Source organism: Centrocercus urophasianus, unplaced genomic scaffold, assembly GCF_019232065.1.
Source record: "Centrocercus urophasianus isolate 14NV4802_14NV808 unplaced genomic scaffold, USGS_Curo_1.0 seq_43, whole genome shotgun sequence".
In the NCBI taxonomy this organism is placed as follows: Eukaryota; Metazoa; Chordata; class Aves; order Galliformes; family Phasianidae; genus Centrocercus; species Centrocercus urophasianus.
This window is the reverse complement of record NW_024885011.1, coordinates 1483115-1502336: the sequence shown is the minus strand read 5'-3', so window position 1 is coordinate 1502336 and position 19222 is coordinate 1483115. Positions and strand designations below refer to the sequence as shown.

Genomic DNA, 19222 nt, shown 5'->3' with positions numbered 1-19222 from the left:
TGCTGCTTCCATCCAAACAAACGACCTTCAGCAGCGCTGTGGGTCAATAAAAAACAATTTGTGAACGGATCCATCTTCTGTGGCAAACAGATGAAGCAGCCTGGGCTCCCTGGGCTGTTTTATGCACGGATGGGAGAGCCGTGAAGTCACAACAACGTGTGCACACATCCATGAGGTAGAATGATGAGTGAATAGATCTGCGTGTTCCAAAGGTGGAACAAAAAAGTGTCTCTGCAGTTTTGGAGCCTGGGAGGGGTCTCACGCCCTCCTGCCCATCTTTCTGCCATTCTGCCTCCAGGCTCCTGCAAATCCCATCCAACCCCGAGCCAGGCAGGGACCACAGGGGCTCATCCTTGGCCATGCGGTGGTTTGTGAATTAATGACCACTCCCAGGTGCTTTCTCACCACTTTTTACCACCTTCACTTTTGGGCTGGTGCAGGGAAAGCAGTGCCCAGGAGCAGGGGCAGCCCGCTGTGCTTTGCTGCTCACCTGTTTGTGCTGCCAAGCCCCACAGGAGCTGCTGTCCATGGGATGCAATAGATGGGCACTGCTTCATCCTGTGGGGCGCAGCTTCGTGCTCCTCTTCTTCAGCAGAGCTGCAGCGGGCGCAGCGCATTCTGCTGCAGGGCATTTCCTGAGAGCCACTAAAGCAAGGTGGGTAATTAATACCTTCCATGCATGAGGAACACCACAAGGCAGGGGAGGAGGAGGGCAGGCAGTGAGGCAGGGGGGCCCACAGCCCTTGGTGCCATTTGGAGTCCCAGCACCTCGTGGCCACGCTGTGAGCAGCCAGTTCCCACACCTGAGCCCCCCAACCCACCCCAATGCTGCTCCTGAAACCATATCTGTATCTATTGCACAGACATTCTAGGTCTATTTTATTTTCTGTCAGCACAGCGTTGTGAGAACCTGGCAAGAGCCAGGATGTGGCCATTAGGAAGGCTTCAGGACTTGGGTTTATTTGCATTTTCCTCTTTAACTTGTGTTCTCTGCAGGCTGGAAAGTAACTGATGGAGTGCAAACGTTCAGCACTGCCCTACTGAAAGCCTTCAGACACGGCTTGGCTGAGATCATCCAGCAAGGAGAAGTGCCTTACTGTCAGCACTTGCTGTCAAAAGCCCTTTGATAATTTGCTGAGCAGCAGCAATTCCCATCTTTGGGAGCTGCAGAGCTCCGAGAGCCCCTGAGATCCTTGGGAATGCAAAAGGGGACTCTGAGAGCAGGCAGTGCTGGCAGTGCAGATGGTTCTGCTCCCAGCTGTGCCCTGGAGCTGAGCTACCCCACAGTGGGGCTCACATCCTGACCTTTGCACTGGACCAAAGCAGTCCTTCACATTACCAACAACAGCACTTGAAGGGATGAGGAAGCTCAGGCTGCTCCAGCATTGCAAACCACCACTGCAGTCATGGTTTTTTTTCCCCATTGAGCATCATTTTGTCCAGCACATCAGCTTGCTGCACCTCCAAAGCCAGCCCACGGCTCTCCTCCCTGCTCAGCACCACTCAGCACAGCAGCAGATGCAGTCGGTGGCTGCAGAACGTCCTGGCAATCACATCTGCACGCCCGCATCCCCATCAAACTGACTTTATCTCCCCATCTCTGCCCCGCTCACCAGGCTCCAACCCGGAGTGAAGGTCACGAGTTACTGAGCCAAAAGGAATTCCAGGAGAGCGGATTGCAATTGTTTTAATTAAAGGAGAGGGGGGAGGGGGAGGAAACCCTCTGACAATTCCCCGTGTGAAGATGGGGGTACAGAGAAAGCTGAAATCGACTTTATAAAGGAATGTGAAAATGCGAATGTTGAATGATTGACAAATAGAGGGCACTCTCCTTTGATTTAAATATGCTCCTCGTTTGTGCAGAATATGCTAATTTATACATTGCCTAAATAGCCAGTAGCTATTGTCTGTAAAACCACATCAGATCAGGGCAGCAGGGCAGTTAATGTACTGGCTGGATGTTCCGGCTGGTCAGTGAAGCGATCCCAGCTTCCTTCCACTGCCTCTGAAACCCTAAATGGAATAGCTGAGCTGTAAAAAAACTGCCAGGGGCATCAACTGAAGCTCCCTCTGCCCGCCTGCAATGGCACAGGGCTCTGCTCCCCACCAGGACCCCCAGCGCCAGCCACCCCAGGCCTTCATCCCCCCACAGGGCCCTGCAGCAGCTCAGTTGGGCTCTGAGCCCCCCGTGCCTGGATGCAGAGCCAACACGCAGCAAAACTCAATGATCCCAAACCCACACAATCCATCCTCTGCCATTTGTAGCAGCCCTGGCTCGGGCTGGTCACCGGAACAATTTGTAATGCGAGAGGCTTCTAATTAACGAGATTCTGAAGTTAATTAAGGCAATCTTTCTCATCTCGTTTAGATGTTTCCCTACCCAGAGCCCACGGCCGGGTTGCAGCCCTCCTTCCCTGCACCATTCATTTCTCACGTGCCGTCCCAGCAGGTGACACCCGTGGGGACATCCCCCCTGCCTTTGGGTCAGCCCAGTCAATGGGCACAGCCGTGGGCTCCTCCTGCTTCAGAAAGCCTGTCCTGTGATCCCACAGATCACTCCGGATTAAGTTTAGAGTGATGTGATAAGTGGTAATAATACTGCTGCCTTGCCCCTAATTATTTTCCGTATAATTATGTACCCTCAAGAAAGCTTTTAAGTAGCACTCTCTCATCAGCTCTGGTCCAAGGGATTCGTTTGTTCCAGGAAAGGATCTTCTCAAGTCCACGGCCCTCGTTAGCCTCTACCAGCGAGGGGTGGGCAGGGTGTGCAGCTCAGCCCCAACACGGACTGATGGCACAGGAAGCATCTGGCTAGGAAAGAAGCCTGGCAATCCGCTGGGCAGTGAAAGGCTTTGAGCTGCAATGTGCTGTCAGATGGTGGCACTCTGCAGTGTTTTAATCCCATGGAAGTGCTCTGGTTGTGATGGGTGGGAGGAAAGGGTTCAGACTTTGCCTCGGTGGTCATTTCAGGGGCAGCCCTATGGGATTTCCCATCAAACCAAGCCAGCCTTGGCTGCATTTCCCATAACCCAACCACACTGCCCTCTCATCCCACCACTGCAGTTCCTTGTGTGCCTGCAGCCAAATCCATCCTGCTGCCACCCCCCCCCCCCGCATCATCCTCAGAGCAAAATTCATGGAATCACAAACCATCAAATTAGCCGAGTTGGAAGGGGCCCATAAGGACCATCGAGTCCAATTCGGTTTGTGGGTTTTAAGCAATCTGTGGTCTTTTGAGAACCTGTATAAATGGACACCTCCCCAGGATCCTTGGGCACACATTCGGAAGTCTACGTGCACAGTGGTGCTTCGAAGACTCTCCTGTGTCTGATGGGATATCAGGGAATCACATATAGTGAGGACAAACCAACATCACTTGAGCCCTCAGGTAGAAAGCAGTGCGTGGCCATGGCTGGGTCCCAAAATCCTTTTGGGAAAGGCAGGGCTCCATTGGAAGCCAGCGCCCAGCCCTCCCCGTGCATCCCATTGCCCACTGCAGCCCTGCAAGCCAAAGGTGAGCTTCCAAGGAAAGTTGCCTCGCTGAAATAGTTAACGGGAAGAGATTCCATCCCCCAGCTCACCACCCCTTGGAAAAAAAAATCAGAATAATAATTAAAAGATGCCTAGAAACGCTCTTGGAAGAGCATAAATTCTGAAGATGAAAGTAAATGATTAAAATAATTAAATACTTCAAGTTGACAAGCAGAAGCAGAATCTTGCCAACGGACATTTGTCGGTAATTAGTTAATTAATCCTAACACAAATTATAAGCCATAACAAACCAGTCAGGCTGAACGCAGCCGGCTGTTCAGAATTAAACTTAGAAAAATAGGGAGTGAGGGAAAGAAGAAAGAAAAGTTTCCAGGTCCTTGTGGGCTCTGGGCAGATGCTGCATCCCTTGGGATGAGTGGCTGGGATGGCGCAGGGTTCATGGCCCCCCACAGCCCCCCAGGGCTTCTGGGGGTGATGGATGGATGGTGGGGAATAGGGGTGTACAGGGCTGTGCTCCCCCAGCAAGAGCATGGAGGATGGGACAGCTGGAGCAGTGTGGGTCAGGACTTGGTTCTTCTACCCTTTATCCATGAGGGCAGAGCAAAGGCTCCTGAGCTCTGCATCCAGCTTTGGTGCTGATGCTGCACTCTGGTTTGGGATTTGTTTGCAATATGAGCTGGGAAGGCGGGGAGGGACAGCAGTGCAGATGTCCTCACACCACGCACACAGCCAGCAGGGACCAAACTGCCGGCAGGGATGCCAAAAGGTTAATGAGCTGCAGGCTGATTTCTCACCTCTGGCCACCTTGGCTCAAGACCAATTTTCAGCCCTAGATTGAGTGAGCCCGAGGACCCACAGCAGGGCCCAGTGAATGACAGCTGATGTGCAGGAGTGAGGCTGGGGGGCACGAAGGGGCCGGGCTGAGCCTCTCCCACAGCACAGAAAGGCACCTGAGCAGGGATGGAGCTGGTGCTCCCACAGAAGGGAGCAGCCACGGCACACACGGATCCTCCAACCTGCCAGAAGGTGAACCTACAGAGAGAGCATGCCCTGCACGTGTTACCCATTGACCAGGCAAGGCAAATTCAAACTGCAGCCATGCCAGCCTCAGCCTCTCTGTCCCCAATCCCCTCCAACACACGTGCAGCAGGCGCCTGCTTGCCCTAACATCCATCCACAGCCCCACTGCAGAGAAACTGCTCTAAGTGTTCTGCATTATGTGAGCTCTGACCTTCAGAGGGGAACAGAAGGAATATTTTCCCCCCGGAGGCTAGAGTTGTCAGTGAAATGTCTGTCTTCCTTAATAATTTCAATCCGGGTGACAGGGGACAGGGCATTTTGCTCTGAACGAACGTACTGTAAAAACTGTCAGATGGAATTTGTCTCAAGAAGCAACATTTCTATCTATTCGGGGTCATAATTGCAGGCAGCTTCTGACCTGTGGAGCAGCACATTTTTCTCAGCTGAAAAAAGGATCCTAAAATAGGTGGTTTGGGCTTCTGCAGAGCTTTGGATGGATGCTAAATGGATTCTAACAAGCAACGGAGATCTCCAGCAGCAGGCTTTCTTCTTTTGCTTTGTGTTTGTTGGGTTGGTTATTTAGCTGCTGTTTTCTTTTTAATCCAGAACAAATCATGCACAGAAGTGATGTAGCAATAAAGAAGGGACACAAACTGCCATTCTTTGAGCTGGAGTAATGGCCTATTTCAGCCCACATCCTGTCCCCTCACTGCCCACCTCTCTGCATTTCCTCCTAACTGACCCTGTCTTTTAATTAACTCAATAAGTAACCAAAAGGGCAATTAACCAAATGAGTATTATGATAATTTGATTATGCTTTACCCACTTATAAAGCAGGGGAAACAGTAAGAAAAGTAATAAGTCAGTGACCAGCAAGAATTCAAGCAGAAGGACAGAGCAGGGGGAGGCTTCTCTGGATGCTACTGCCTATAAATCTCCCCCAATACCAAAGAAATCTCTGTTTGTTTTGTTAAACATTCTGATTCCTTGATTTGTGCCTCCTCAGTGGGGGACAAAAGCCCATGGAATAACTTGAAGCAGATTTTCTTCTTACGGTTTAATTTTCCAATTAGCAACGGTTATGAAGCGGATGATGGGATGATGCTGCTGGACCCCGCAGAGCCACGCAGGGATGGGTCACCCCATTCAGGACTGGACGTCTTGTTGGCATTGCCAGCCTGGCTCTGCAGAGCTGAGCTTTTGCAATATCAGCCTGCAAGTGCCAGGACTGTGAGCAGCCACTGTGACAGCGCAACGGGCTGATAAGGAGGCTCCAGGAATAGGAAAAGTGGAGAAAAACCACTGCTGGTGTCCTGGCTGCAAAGCAGTGAGCAGACTGAGCCAGCGGTGAGAGAATGGAAACTGCAGGGCCTCAGCTGCTCTCGGAATGCTCTCACCTGCAAGATCAGTCCTGGCAGAGACACACACCAGTGCTAATCAGCTCTGTTAGTGCAGCAGGCAGCAGGTCGCAATCCATTTTCACCTGCATGCTGCAATCGATGCCCCTCTCTTCCCATCACAGGCAGAGGGCAAACACAGCCTGGAGCAGGGGCTGCAGGTTTGGTAGGAGCCAGGAGGAAGGAAGTTTTGCTCCCCGCAAACTGGCCTTGGTCCCAAAACTGCTTGGGAACAGCAGGAGGGGAATGGTGCAGGGTTTGTCTGAAAGCAGAATCTGCTTACATGTACGTGTTTGGGCCCACAGGAAGATGGCTCAAGGAGATCCGTGGAGCCCAGACGGAGAGATTAGTAACAAAGCTCCACGTAATCCTGGCAGGGTTCACTGCGGGGTTGTGGGATCCAGCAGCATGCTTCAGCAGTAGAGGAGCTCAGTGAATCAGGGCAGCCCTATTTCCATCCATAGCCCGCCCTGTGATCACCACCAAATCACTTCTTTCTGCACTTCATTTCCTGCACCTGACATAGCAGCGACACGAGGTTCCCTTTCTTCTCTGGCCAGCTCTGAGCTCAAAGCAGGAAACCTAATCTAGGTGGCACAGCAATTGCAGCACCGTTTACTAATGCTGTATTGAGACAGATGACAGCAAAGGGTGACAACCAGTGCAAAAAAAAAACCCCACCAAACAATCTGAGAATGCAAAAACCCTTTCTGTGCCGCAGTCACATCACAGCCCAAAGCTGGAAGAAACAGGGATACCAGCAGCCAGGCAAATAGCAGTGGTCTGGGAGCTCAGAGAGCAGTGTGTGCTCCTGGCCGAGTGACCGTAGATTATCACAACTCTGCACCCTGGGCACATGCAGATCAAGGACAGACCCTGCAGGGAAGCTCGGGAAAGCACTCCACTGTTGGCAAATGTCAGCAGCATGCTGAGTTTGCCAAGCATCACAATGAGAACCAGACACCATTTTGCAGGCAGGGTAGCAGACGCCGGCACGGCAGAGCATGAAGCCCGATCAGGTAGAAGTGAGCTTGTTGTGCAGAGGTAGGAATTACAACAGCATCATCTCATGGACAGTGTGCAGAGGGGTAAAAAAAACAGGGAAAGAAAATGAGCCGCTGAAAAGTTTGCAGAGCTGACTTACATATTCACAGGCACTGCCTTTTTCCAGCTGTTGATGCAATGACTTGTCTGCATTTTCTGCCGGGCTCCAGGCTCTCTGCTGGAGCAATCAGCACCTGGTAAAAAGACTGCTTTCCTCTGCGCATATCACCTCACATTAGGAAGCACTGGTCAGTCGTGTCACTGCAGGAGATGAGCAGTGGCTGCCCAGCCCACAGCTGCTGTCAGCTGCAGCACTCAGAGCCACAGCACAGCGTGCGCACAGCCAGCGTGGGCTGGGCTGAGGACTTTGGTAATACCTTCACTGCTTTGTAGGCTTTCCCATACGGCTAACTTCTTCGTGTAGAAATCATGACAGCTGTTCATCCTTACCAGCTTTTTTCCTGCCATCCCATTTGTCCTAGTCTTGGCTAGCCTGTCCCTCTTGACTTCTCACGACATGCATCTCTGCACTGGTTTGCTGGTATGGCAAGTTACACGAGGGACTCAGGCTGCTTCCTCTTTGCTGGGCGATCCTTCTCACCAAGGACGTGGAGCACACACACATACAAATACACTACAATTAAAAAGGCAGAAGCACATTCAATTTTAAGATCTACTACAGGTTGGAGAAATTCCTTTTAATAGCAGAAAATATTCCCCAAATTCTGCTAGCAGAGATGCCTTGCTTCCCTCCTTACACCCACTTCACGATGCCAGGAGTGCCTTCACCCTGGGAAGAGAGGTAGGTGTGCACTGTATGTATGCATGCTTCCTAACCAGGGAAATTCAATCTATTGAGAAAGTTCAGTAACAATGTTAACATTTAATTGCACCCTAGGGCCCAATGAAAATCAACAAGAAAGGTAACTGTTGATTTTTTGTTAACCTTCTCTTAAAGAGGTCTCAGAAAATCACTGTTAAGTTAACAGGCTGGCTGTGGGCACACACGCAGTAACATCTATAGGGGAAAATGTGTTTAAAACTATAGGTTGGATCCACACAGAAAATACTTAAGCACTGGCAAAGAGCTCGGCCATTGTTAGGTAAAAGAAAACATCCTGTTTTGATTTACGCACGCAGCACTCAATTTAACAAGTGTAGCTACAGGCAATTGGAAAACAGTCAAAATGGTGAATTTGCTGCTTCCACTCATTTATACTGTTTCCTGAAGACGGTTTGCTGTTGCTTCTTGGCATGTTTAGTACTTTTTAAACCACACAAAGGTTATGCCCAGTTCTCATAATTACACAGTGACTTTCTTGGTATAGGTACAGTTGGGCATTTGCCATGTGCTGCAGCATCCAGAATTTTATGTCCTGGGGCTGCTTCCTTTACAGCAACCGTGGGATTTTAATGCTTCGGTGGCCCCTTTCATTGGCGTGGGGCTGGGTCTTTGTGGAGCTGCACTTAGCTCACATGTTTGACGGGCTCAGGCAGTGTTTAATCAATAAAGCATATGCTAGTGCTCGGCAGGATGGTGCCTGCAGTCAGACAACATCCAGGCAATTAGGGTGTTTGTTTTGTTCCTCGTTATCAATTACCTACTTTACAGCCACACCTGGAAGCTTCTGGGTGCTCGGTGGCCACCTAACACAAAGCACTGAGAAACTAAAATAGAGTGGGAGTGGGGAAAAAGAAGGGAATAGTGAGGAGAGCATCTGCTGCTCAGCAGCTGTCAGAACCCACGTTCAGCCAAGGGATGAAACAGGGACATTTCACCCAAAGTCCCAGAGCAGAGATCACAAAGCTCTGAATCTACCATCGGATCAGGAAATCAGCAGACACATCTGCAGCTTGGGAGTTTTCCCCCAGTGGTTGGCATGCACAGATCAGCAAGGAAAAAATTCCTGCGTTAGCCCAGTAGGTGACTCAAGCCAGGGCTTGTCTCTGTGCTGCGGGGGTTTTGTGTGGGATGGGGCTGGGAGGGACAGCCTGAACTCGCTCATGGCTACCGGCTGCACAGCATGCACAGCAGGAGCAGCAGGGAGCCGAGGCCAGGGCCCAGGCTTGGCACTGCCAGCCACTACTGACACAGAAAGATGGGCAGTGAATAAATCCCCGTGCTGCTGCTGGAGGGCCTTTACTGCCTCTCTTCACAGTTCAGCTCCCTTTGAACGTGCAGATCAGAGGCTGCGGCAGCGCCAGGGTTTCGTTTTCAATGCATTTTGTGCCCAAGAACAGCTGCCTCGCAGAGCAGGGTTTGGAGCAGCTTCCTTTCCTCTTGGACCTCCGCAGTTTCAGTTCCAAGCAGTGCCCTCTGCTCCAGGGCGTGCAAGCCAAGCCATCTTGGTTTTTATCCCACAAAGCACATGCAGCAGAAACTGCCCTACTACAACTCAATTTTCCACCTTTCTTTGAGACTGTGCTTTGCAAGCATGCTTTTTAATAACGAACAAGATACATTTTGGCTGGGAGCAGCACCAGCCACCCCAACTCACGTGCACAGAGACCCAGATTTGCCTGAAGCCTCCACCATCCCCATGGCACAGGGCAACCAAACTGCGGAATGCAGAGAACAGACCATACCCTGCAAAGAACCCATTGGACAGAGCAACCCAAGTAACCCCTCAGCGCACCCAGCGCTGCTCCCTGCTCATCAAGATTAGTTAGCAGAGATAATTAGGGCAGAGGCCATAAAAGCACATCAGCACCCACCCCACCCCGCTTCCCCTCAGGCGCCAACGGACACCCGGCGCAACGCGCGCGCCCCCACGTGACTCCCGCACCGTGCTCTCGCGAGACCTGATGTCATCACACCGCGCCGGCGCATGCGCGGTGGCGGCGTTTCGGAGGCGGCGGCGCATCGCTGTGTCACGGCGCAGGGCGGCGGAGCGCGGCCGCCATGGAGTACCTGATCGGGATCCAGGGCCCCGACTACGTCCTGGTGGCTGCCGACACCGTGGCGGCTTCTAGCATCATCCAGATGAAGCACGGTGAGGGCCGAACGGAGCTGCCGCTGTTCCGGGTTGCCGCTCACTGGGCCCGGCCTCGTTCCCCTGTGCTGCCGGGGGCTCCCAGCCCCGCGATGTGCGGCACCGCGCGGGGAAACGCTGTGAGGGTCTTTAATTCGGGTCTGGTTCCTGTGAGGGGCTGCCGGCTCGGAGCTCTGATCTCGCAGGGCTGCATGCTCTGTGTGAAGCCGGCACTCCGAGCTGCCGTGCCCGCTGGTGGTTGTGTTAGCTGAAGGCTTGAGGTAAACGTCGCTTAAACGTCGCTTTTTGGCCCAGGCTTTGCGGTGGGGCTGCGTTGGGTGTTCTGGAGGAATAATGAGGGCAGGAGGAAGGGCTTGGTTGGAGCTGTATCCCTGCTCAAGGCCGTTTCGTGGGGAAAAGGGGATATTGGAAGTAAGAGCAACTCGAGGTATGTGAGTGACTGCGGTATCTTTTTAGCTTCCTGATGTGGGAAAACGCTGGGGAGTTTCCAAGCCTTTGAAGTTCTCAAAAATGGCTTTTTCTGCCTGTTGTTGTAGTAACATGGGCTAGGAGTATGTGCACGAGGTGTAGCAGCCTTAATCCAAGCCCTGTGTTCTAGAATGCTACCAAAAAGCTGTAAATTGATGTATTGGTAATTTTTCTATGGAACCTTCAGTTTTACAGTTGGTGGTGCTTTTGCTTAAACCTGTATTTCACTTCAGATCTCTTTGTTTCCTTTGCCTAGACCACGATAAAATGTTTAAGATGAGTGAAAAGATCTTGCTGCTGTGTGTTGGCGAGGCTGGAGACACGGTGCAGTTTGCAGAATACATCCAGAAAAACGTTCAGCTCTACAAAATGCGAAATGGTGAGTGAGGGAGATTACTGATCTATAGCCCTACTAAGCTGTTTTTAACACTAGTGACAGTGTTTAAGGAAGATATCCATTGCATGCCAGCTGTTAGCAGCTTTCCTGATGTATGTGGCTGAGAAATTCCAGCTATGTGCTCGTAGTATTTAACTTTTTCGAGCTGTGTGTTGAATGCTCTGTACACCTGTGAGCTACCTGGACTTTAAGGGCTCTTTGCATGATTATCTCTGTAACTGTAGCTTTCAGAATAAAATGGGATTAGGCAGATTAAATAATGTATTAAAGGGTTATTAAAGGGTTTTAAATATTAATTTAAATATTAAAGGGTATTACTTATTGCTTCCAAAATCACTGGTTTAGGCTGGATTTTAGGAGGAAGTTCTTCACACAGAGGGTGGTGAGGCACTGGAACAGGTTGCTCAAGGAGGCTGTGGATGCCCCATCCCTGCAGGCATTCAAGGCCAGGCTGGATGTGGCTCTGGGCAGCCTGGGCTGCTGGTTGGCGACCTGCACACAGCAGGGGGTTGGAACTGGATGAGCACTGTGCTCCTTTGCAACCCAGGCCATTCTATGAAATTACCTCTATGTTGTTACCTATGAAATACTATGGGAAATCATAGATTTAAACGTGTATATGATTTTTTTTAATCCAGTATGCATTTCTGCTCCAGGTTACGAATTGTCTCCTACTGCAGCTGCAAACTTCACACGACGAAATCTGGCTGATTACCTTCGCAGTCGAGTGAGTAATAAGCAAAAGATTTTGGCCAAAACTTCCATTTTAAAGTACTAGGGTCTGATGTAGAGGTGTTGGCTTCTGTATTTGTGTGTGAATTCACTTGGAAGAGACATTTCTTCTGAAAATAAATATTGATTTGCACATTCAGAAGAGTTATTGGGTGTTGATAACTGATACAACTGTGGTCTTCAAATTTCATCTTTGGGTCCAATAAACATTTTGTTCCAAACGTAAGAGCAGCTCAGTGAATTGAGCCTCTTTAGCATCTAGATAAGGTTGTTAGTTTTCATGCAAATGCACTGAATCCGTTTAATCTTCTTGGAAAATGGTTTAATAGAGCAAAGCTGTTTGATGTGCTTAGCAAAACAAGTCCCTTTTGTAAACAGCAGCACGAGGCTTTCAGGAAATGTGAAATCCAAGTCGAAGCTTTATATTTTTTCTCAAGTTACTGAGCTGTAATTACTGATTTTGCTCATGGTAATTTTTTTTTTCAAAGTGTTGCTCATAAATGCATCCTGTCAGTGATTCTCCAGCTGTCATGCTGGGATGCCCTTTGAAGCACAGTGAAGTCAGAACTTCTGTTTGCCTTTCATCTCGTTTGGCTCTATGCAAGTCACTGTCCTTGGATCTGTGCTTTCCAAATTTGATAAACGGGCGTAACGCATGTTGCAATAAATCTGTTATTTCCCCAGGAGAAAAGGCTTAATTCTTCTTGTAAAATGTTCTAATGTTTTCAGGAGGGGCAAACAGACTTCTAAAGATCCAGGGTTAGGAATTACTTGGTTAGCATTCTTCCCAGTGTGTTGCGTAAAACAAAACAAGAGCAAAGAGGATATTGAAAATGAAGTTGAACAAATCTGTCAGGGATTGGACATGGGTAAATGAGGTTGGTGCTTATTCCAGCAGTTTACTTCACAGGCTTGAAATCATATTTTACATGGGCACATACAGGCCCTGTCAACATCAGCTTTATTCTGAGCATTAGGCTTGTGTGCAGTGAGGCATTGAGCTGTGCATTGAACTCATCTGTAGGAGCAACCTGATGGCAGCCTTCTCTTTTCTGATGTGGAGGACAGCTGAAGGTATCAAATTTTGAAGTTAATCAAGCTTGTAGTGGAATAACTCCTTGCAGGGTCCTTGTGTTCCACAGGTGAGGCAATGCTGAGCGTCCTGCCTGTGTGCAGAAGCAACCATTTTGTAATAGGATTTAAACACCACTAACGAGTAATTTAGCAGAGGTTTTGGCATCCTTAGCTGGCAGCATGTGGCACGATGTGCCACTGTCTTCTGTGCCACGTCCCTTGGGGCCTGATCCCTCCCCATGCCTCTCTGCTTCCTGAGCCCCTGCTTGTCTTCCAGCTCACCTGCTCCAGATGGGCAGCACAGTGGGGAGGACACTGGCAAAGGCAGATGTGTTTATTTACTGGAGACAAAACGCTGTGCTGTTGCAGATGGCGGTGCCCCAGAGCAAGCAGTGCACTCTGACACTGTCACACTACAGTGATCTCTGTTCTGAGAACTCTTTTTCTTTCAACACAGCACGTCGTGTCTTTGTGTGCATTTAGAATTTGGTTATACAAACCTTGCCATCAGAACTTCTTTTCCTATTTTTGTGCCTCTTTTTAATTGATGCGATACAAGGATTAACACCAGCTCTGTGCATCTGTTCAAATTGCATGTAGGATTCCTGGAAGCTCCTAAGTGAATTATGTGGATGATGAAAATGTTCTAGGTTCTTCTCTATGCTGTGTAGTTTGATTTTGTTTATATTGGCAGATGAGCCAGCACTAATATGAATCTTTTTGGCTTTTTGTTACCTTGCAATGCACATTCTTTTTAATAGTACTGTTTCACAGTTTAAAATCTGCTCCACGCTATTGAGGGAGGTTGTGTTTCTCCTGCTTTTCTCCACACCTTATTAATAAAGATTCTCTGGAATAAATGTCTGCTGTCAGGCAGTGCTTTCACTTGTGAGCTTTACTTTCTGAGTAGAAACAGAAGCATGGAAAACAGAAGGGGAAAACAAATAGTGTTAACCAGCTGGTACAGTAAATCTGTGCAGTGTTACATTTATGTTGATAAATGTTGAAACCATTCTAATTAGAGTGTGGTTACAGCTTTAGCAAAGCTCTGAAGCTTTAGCAAAGCATGCAGACATGAAGCTGTTGCTGGAGTAGAAATAGGCTGTCTTTTGAAGGAAATGGCTTCTGTTCACATAGCCAGTGATGCCCAGAGTCTTGTAATAAGGACATTACAGGGGTAGTACAACATTTCTCACTTACTTTCCTAGTGCTGAGGATATTGCTGTAGGTGGCAGGCAGTGTGTCAGATCTGTGGTGTTCTTGCAAGTCACATTCAGCCTTCATGCAGGGCTTTAGGCTCTGAAGTAGTGTCTGCAGGGAGCTGCTTGTTTCTCGTTTGTGAGTGAGGCAAATCCAGATGCTGCATTGGAGCCTGCTGGCTTTTAAGTAGGTGAGTGGTGCTGCAGTTCCCCTTCCACTGTTCCTTCCACACTGGCATTTGATGCAGCAGGTGAATCAGTGCTAGATGTTAGACCTACTGTTGATTGTGCATGGTGGTGGGGAACAGGAAAAATTCCCCTCTGCCCCTGAAACCTTTTTGAAGTTCAGCTTCTCGTCGGGTTGTGATGCTGTGTTTAATTGTAGGTGACAGGCTCTGGCCTGAGTCCAAGGGAAGGCTGTCAGTTCCCCTCTCCTTGCCCACGCTCGGCAGGATGCTTCCTCACGCCCACCTTTCTCCCTCCCCCTTGCTGTGACTTTGGCTTCCGCCAGATGTCACACGGCTGCCTGTTGCAGCCCAGCCTCCTGAGCCTGTTGGCTGGCTGTGTTTCTCACAGCTGTTCTCTTCAGCTGTAAGTTCTGAAGAATTTCACACGTGCCTTAATTGCTGTGGTTATTTTAAATCAAACAGCATAAAGTGCAAAGCTGCTTGTGGCGAGAAATAAAGGCAAATCTGGGGGAGCTGCGTTTATCCTGGAGCAAGAACAACGTCGTGTGTTTGGTCACCATTCAGCCACTGCAGACCTCTGAAGACTGTGGAGTCCTCAGGACTTGAGGACTGAAGTCCTCAGTGGGCATGGAATTAGTTTGAAATGGAGCCTTGGAAAGCAGCAGTGATCACTTGGTCCAATTAAGTAGGGGATTCTGAGTGTTTGCATCTTAGTGCACTGTGAGCATAAATGTCACTGTTGGAGGGTGTGAACTGAGTCCTGTGTAAACTCAGCAGAAAGGCTTGTATGAGAATATTTTCACTTATGGAAGTAAACATTGGAATGCATGATCTACTAATTAGAGTAATAGGATAGCATGGGTAACAATTAATTTGCCTTAAAGAAGTTATCTCAGCCCTTTAGCAGGAGAGCATACAACTGAAAAATAGCTTACAGATTGGAGTCTGTGTAAGACCATTTGTTTGTTGCTGAGTGTCTCACATATGCCAGTGTTGGTAATTCCAAGTCACACAGTGATTTGAGTGATCTTGTGTCACGGCTTTCAAATATCAGCTTGTGTGATGTTGGAGAACAAATAAAATGCAGCCTAATTAGATGAGTACAGCTGCATAGTTACTGGTTACAGATACTCTGAAATGCTTTAAGATTAATATACAGCGCAGTGATGTGGTGTTGCAGCGTCTTAGTTGATTTTAAATGGTAACAAACCAGTTCCTTAGAGCTTCTTGTGATCAATTTAGCAAAATAGTGAAGATTAAGTTTGGTACACGCAATAAAAAATTAATTGCCAATTAAGGCTGTGCAGCACTGTGTATATGTGTTCACGCTGCACCGTTTGTAAGCTCCCATGTGTGCTAAAATGGTCTCTGGTTAACAGTGGTGTGACTGAGGAAAGAGCATATGAAATTAACAGAAGTTCTTACAGACTGCAGAATGCTCACATTGTGCTCCTGTGTTGATGGTAAAAAGCATCAACTTTTATGTTGAATTTAAAGAATCCGTTGTGAAAACGTGATCGAAGTTTTCATTTTGTTTGAATGCGCCATGGAATCTTAAAGAAAAAAGGGCAGAATTGTACTTTTTTTTCTTTTGATTCTGCATGCTGTAACACCAGGAGACTTGATCTTTTCTGATGCTGAAGTGCAGCATCTCCTGCAAAGAGCGTGGATGTCAGCTGCTGGTCACTGTCATAAAGAATTGCAAAACCAGCTGCATTGCTGTTCTTCGTGATGGTTGAGATCCAAAACCTTGTGTGTGGCTGCTCTGACAAAGCACTGTTTCTGTTTGCAGACCCCTTACCATGTCAACCTTCTCCTGGCTGGCTATGATGACCATGAGGGTCCTGCCCTTTATTACATGGATTACCTTGCAGCTCTGGCTAAAGCTCCTTTTGCAGCACATGGATACGGTGCATTCCTCACCCTCAGCATCCTGGACCGCTATTACAAGCCAGGTAAGTGGAGCCTGCAGAGAGGCAAATTCTCCCATTGTTGATTAATAACTTAAAGGCTTAAAGAGTGAGTTTGGCATGTACAGAGCCAGGTGGTCTGTCACAACTGCTGTGCTGCTGCAGGTTTAAACTTGACTGTTAGCCTAAATGTGGCTCTGAAGGTGGCCTCCTGCTTCTGCTGAAGGGGTCAAGTGAAACCAGACAGTCCTTTCTATTTTCCTGTTTGAAACATAATGGTCTGCAAGCAAAAGAAGTTCCAGTTTCACATAGGATATGGCTGGACTTTTCTAGACTGCTTACTGTTTTTAATAAATAGCATTTTGTTTTCCACTTGCTTGTTGCTGTGACATGGCTATTCCAGAATATCGAACTCCAGAGTGCAACCCCCTGTCTTTTTGCTCCTTGTTTTGGATTGGTTTCATTTGTGGTGTATCAGAAATACAGGGGTGAAAAGACATTCCTTCCTAGCAAGGTTATCTCAGAGCTCTGAGGTGCTGAAGGTCAGCTGGCACAGTTGTTAATTATAATTGTGTATGCTTGTAGCTGTCTAAAGTCTTAATTTTAGATCTGTGCTCCATCCCCATTCTTCAGATGAGATGTGCAAAGCTGGAACTGTAATTAATGACATCTTTGACTTTAGCCACAAAACTGCTTTACTCCTTATTGTGTGCAAAGCTGAGCTTGTTCTCACAGTGAATTTGTTCACTTAGCAATCCTTCCATCTATCTACTGCAAGAAAAGCAGCTGTAGGATGGCAATTTCATTTTAATGGGAGCTCTTTTAACTGAACAGTGAATGTGAGTCAGGAACAAAAGCTTTAGAAATAAGATCCACGGAGCTTAGCTGCTTTCTAGCCACGACCTTTACAAATGATGGTACCACATTTTCATCACTCCTTGTGAAAAGAGGAAAAACAGCAAACGACAATGGGCTGTCATGGCTTGCCATCCCTATCCAGTGCTGGATTTCATCCCAGTGTGTGAGAATAGCAGGGGCATCACACACGTGCCTTTCCCATTATTAAAGCTAATACCCAGCAGGGAACACAGCACTAAAACCGGACTCCGCCTACTGTCACTGACTTGCAGCCGGCTGTGGACAGATGGAGCTGATTTAAAACTGTAATAAACTTGAGGGGAGAGGGGAGGCTGGACTCCTCCAAAGCCTGCTCCCTGGCCATGGGAGGCAAAATTCCGTCATGCTTCCCATTCAGTGGAACAAATCGATTCTCAATGGCTTGTTGCAGTGTCAGTGCTTCAGCTCAGGGCGTCCTCAGTACATCTGGAAAGTGTTTTCTGTGAGCTGGGAAGTGGAGCTTTTGGTGCTCAGCTGAAAAGTTGTTTAAATTTAATAAAGTTTCTGTTGAGAGAGATGGCCTGTAATTAAATCAATCTGGGGATGTTTTCTTTCAGGTATCACACGTGAGGAAGCTGTGGAGCTCCTAAAGAAATGTCTGGAGGAGGTGAGTTGCCAAACCTGGGTCCTTGTGATCCTGAGAAAGGAATGTTTGTTTGCATTCATTTGCTGATATTTTCCTGTTCCTCTTGTCGCATATTTTGCTCTCTTTGCCAGAAGGGATAATAAATGCACGTTGACCAGATGTGGAACAGCTACTGAGGAAAAGGATTTGTGGGCGCTTGCGCTGTCTTAGCATGGTTCATGTCCTCCAGAACATAAACTTTAAGCTTAATTGCTTTTCTTTACTTCTACTTCTTTCATGCTTAGCATAATATTGATACAGACAGTCTTTGACTTTCTTTTATGTTGCTTCTGAATGTAATGCAAGCATCCCTCTGTTACTTGTGTTACACATAACTACAAGGTACTTCTCTTGCAGCTTGTGAAGTGATATCTAAGTCTAATTGGGGTGAAGATTTGACCTGAAAGTTCATAATCTATTTTAATGTAAACGTATCATTTTGGACTCCAAGGCTTTTATTGAAGGAGAGTATTCTCTGTCTTTGGGATTGAATTTAATATCATTGGGAAGAAACAACTAGGGAAACATTAAGAAGACTTGTTCTAACAAGGTTCTGATTAAATTCTTTTTGATGCCTGCACTGTGTCCTAAGTTACAGCCTGCTGTCTTCCTCCTTAAATGTCTTCCACGCTAACAGGCTTTTGTGCTTTGAATCTCTGCTCTAACATGGATAATATTATAACAAAATTGTACTAAACGTTTCCTGAGCTGTGAAAGTCACCCTAGTTCTAGTGACATTAAATATCAGCAACAAGAACAGGATGGAAATTGTTGATGAGCAACAGCATATCCCTTAAGTGATGCTATCCTCTTTTGTTTAAGCTGTGGATTAATCTTACCTCCTTTGTCTTTTGAACAGCTTCAGAAACGCTTCGTGTTAAATCTGACTTCTTTCAATGCCCGATTCATTGACAAGGATGGCATCCATGAAGTGGACAATGTACCCCTTCTAAAAGCGTTGTCTTAACCCCTGAGATCTTCCTTCAGCAGTCTTTTTGTTCAGTTTTTGGTTTTTTAATATTCATTTGAAGCACCCAAGGCGTGTACTGTGCTGGGAGATTGAATAAAGGTTGACATTTATGCCAGTTCCATCTTCTGATTCCACTGGTCCTTCCTGGGAGTGTTTAAATAATTCCTTCCCTTCATCATTCGTGAAGATGAGACGTGATCTGTTGGCAATGGTGCCACGTTCAGATTGCTCCTACACTTATTCTGATAGTTTTTACTGTAAGTTTTTTGATGTGTGGGAAAACCACCATATTTTCTGGATGAGAATTTGCACTCACCTTCCTCTCGCTGAGTATTAAAGCTCAGCAAACAGCAGGCAAGTGGTTTGTGCTAAACACACCAGCATCCCATTGCATCTTTCACAGGACTTTACCTCTGCATTATAAAAATCTGTTTTTCAAAGACTTTTTTGTTGTTCTTCCTTCTGTTATTCTTGGTTTCAATATAATCCAAGTGAAAAGAGAGGTTTTCAATAAACAGTGGATTTTAAAATGCTGGTGTCACTTTTTACTCACCTGGATTCTGGGAAAGGAAATGTTCTTCTGGCACAGTCAGCTTGGAGCTGTGTTATTCAAACATACTGATTGTCTGATTGTTTTTTCTTAATTGTCCCTAGAAGCTCTATGAAAAATGATTTCAGCACTTCTCATAAATCCCTGGATTCTCTCAGCTAGCGAGAGCTCCTGTAAGAAAAATCACTGCTGCTGTCTGGGTCGTAGCTAGGAGCCTTCAGTGATGTTTGTGCTGCTGATCCTTAATGCTCTGCCCAGAAGAGATT

The 19222-nt window shown here is 47.5% G+C and overlaps 1 protein-coding gene across 1 annotated transcript; it reads left to right on the top strand.

Annotated features, from left to right (window-relative positions):
* The first annotated feature begins 9798 nt into the window (after positions 1-9798).
* Positions 9799-18527, top strand: PSMB2 (proteasome 20S subunit beta 2). Its single transcript, XM_042834092.1, has 6 exons — positions 9799-9946; positions 10671-10793; positions 11468-11538; positions 15797-15959; positions 17369-17418; positions 18296-18527. Exons 1-6 carry the CDS (start codon positions 9856-9858, stop codon positions 18401-18403), a joined length of 606 nt encoding a protein of 201 aa, XP_042690026.1. The 5' UTR covers positions 9799-9855; the 3' UTR covers positions 18404-18527.
* The last annotated feature ends 695 nt before the right edge of the window (positions 18528-19222 follow it).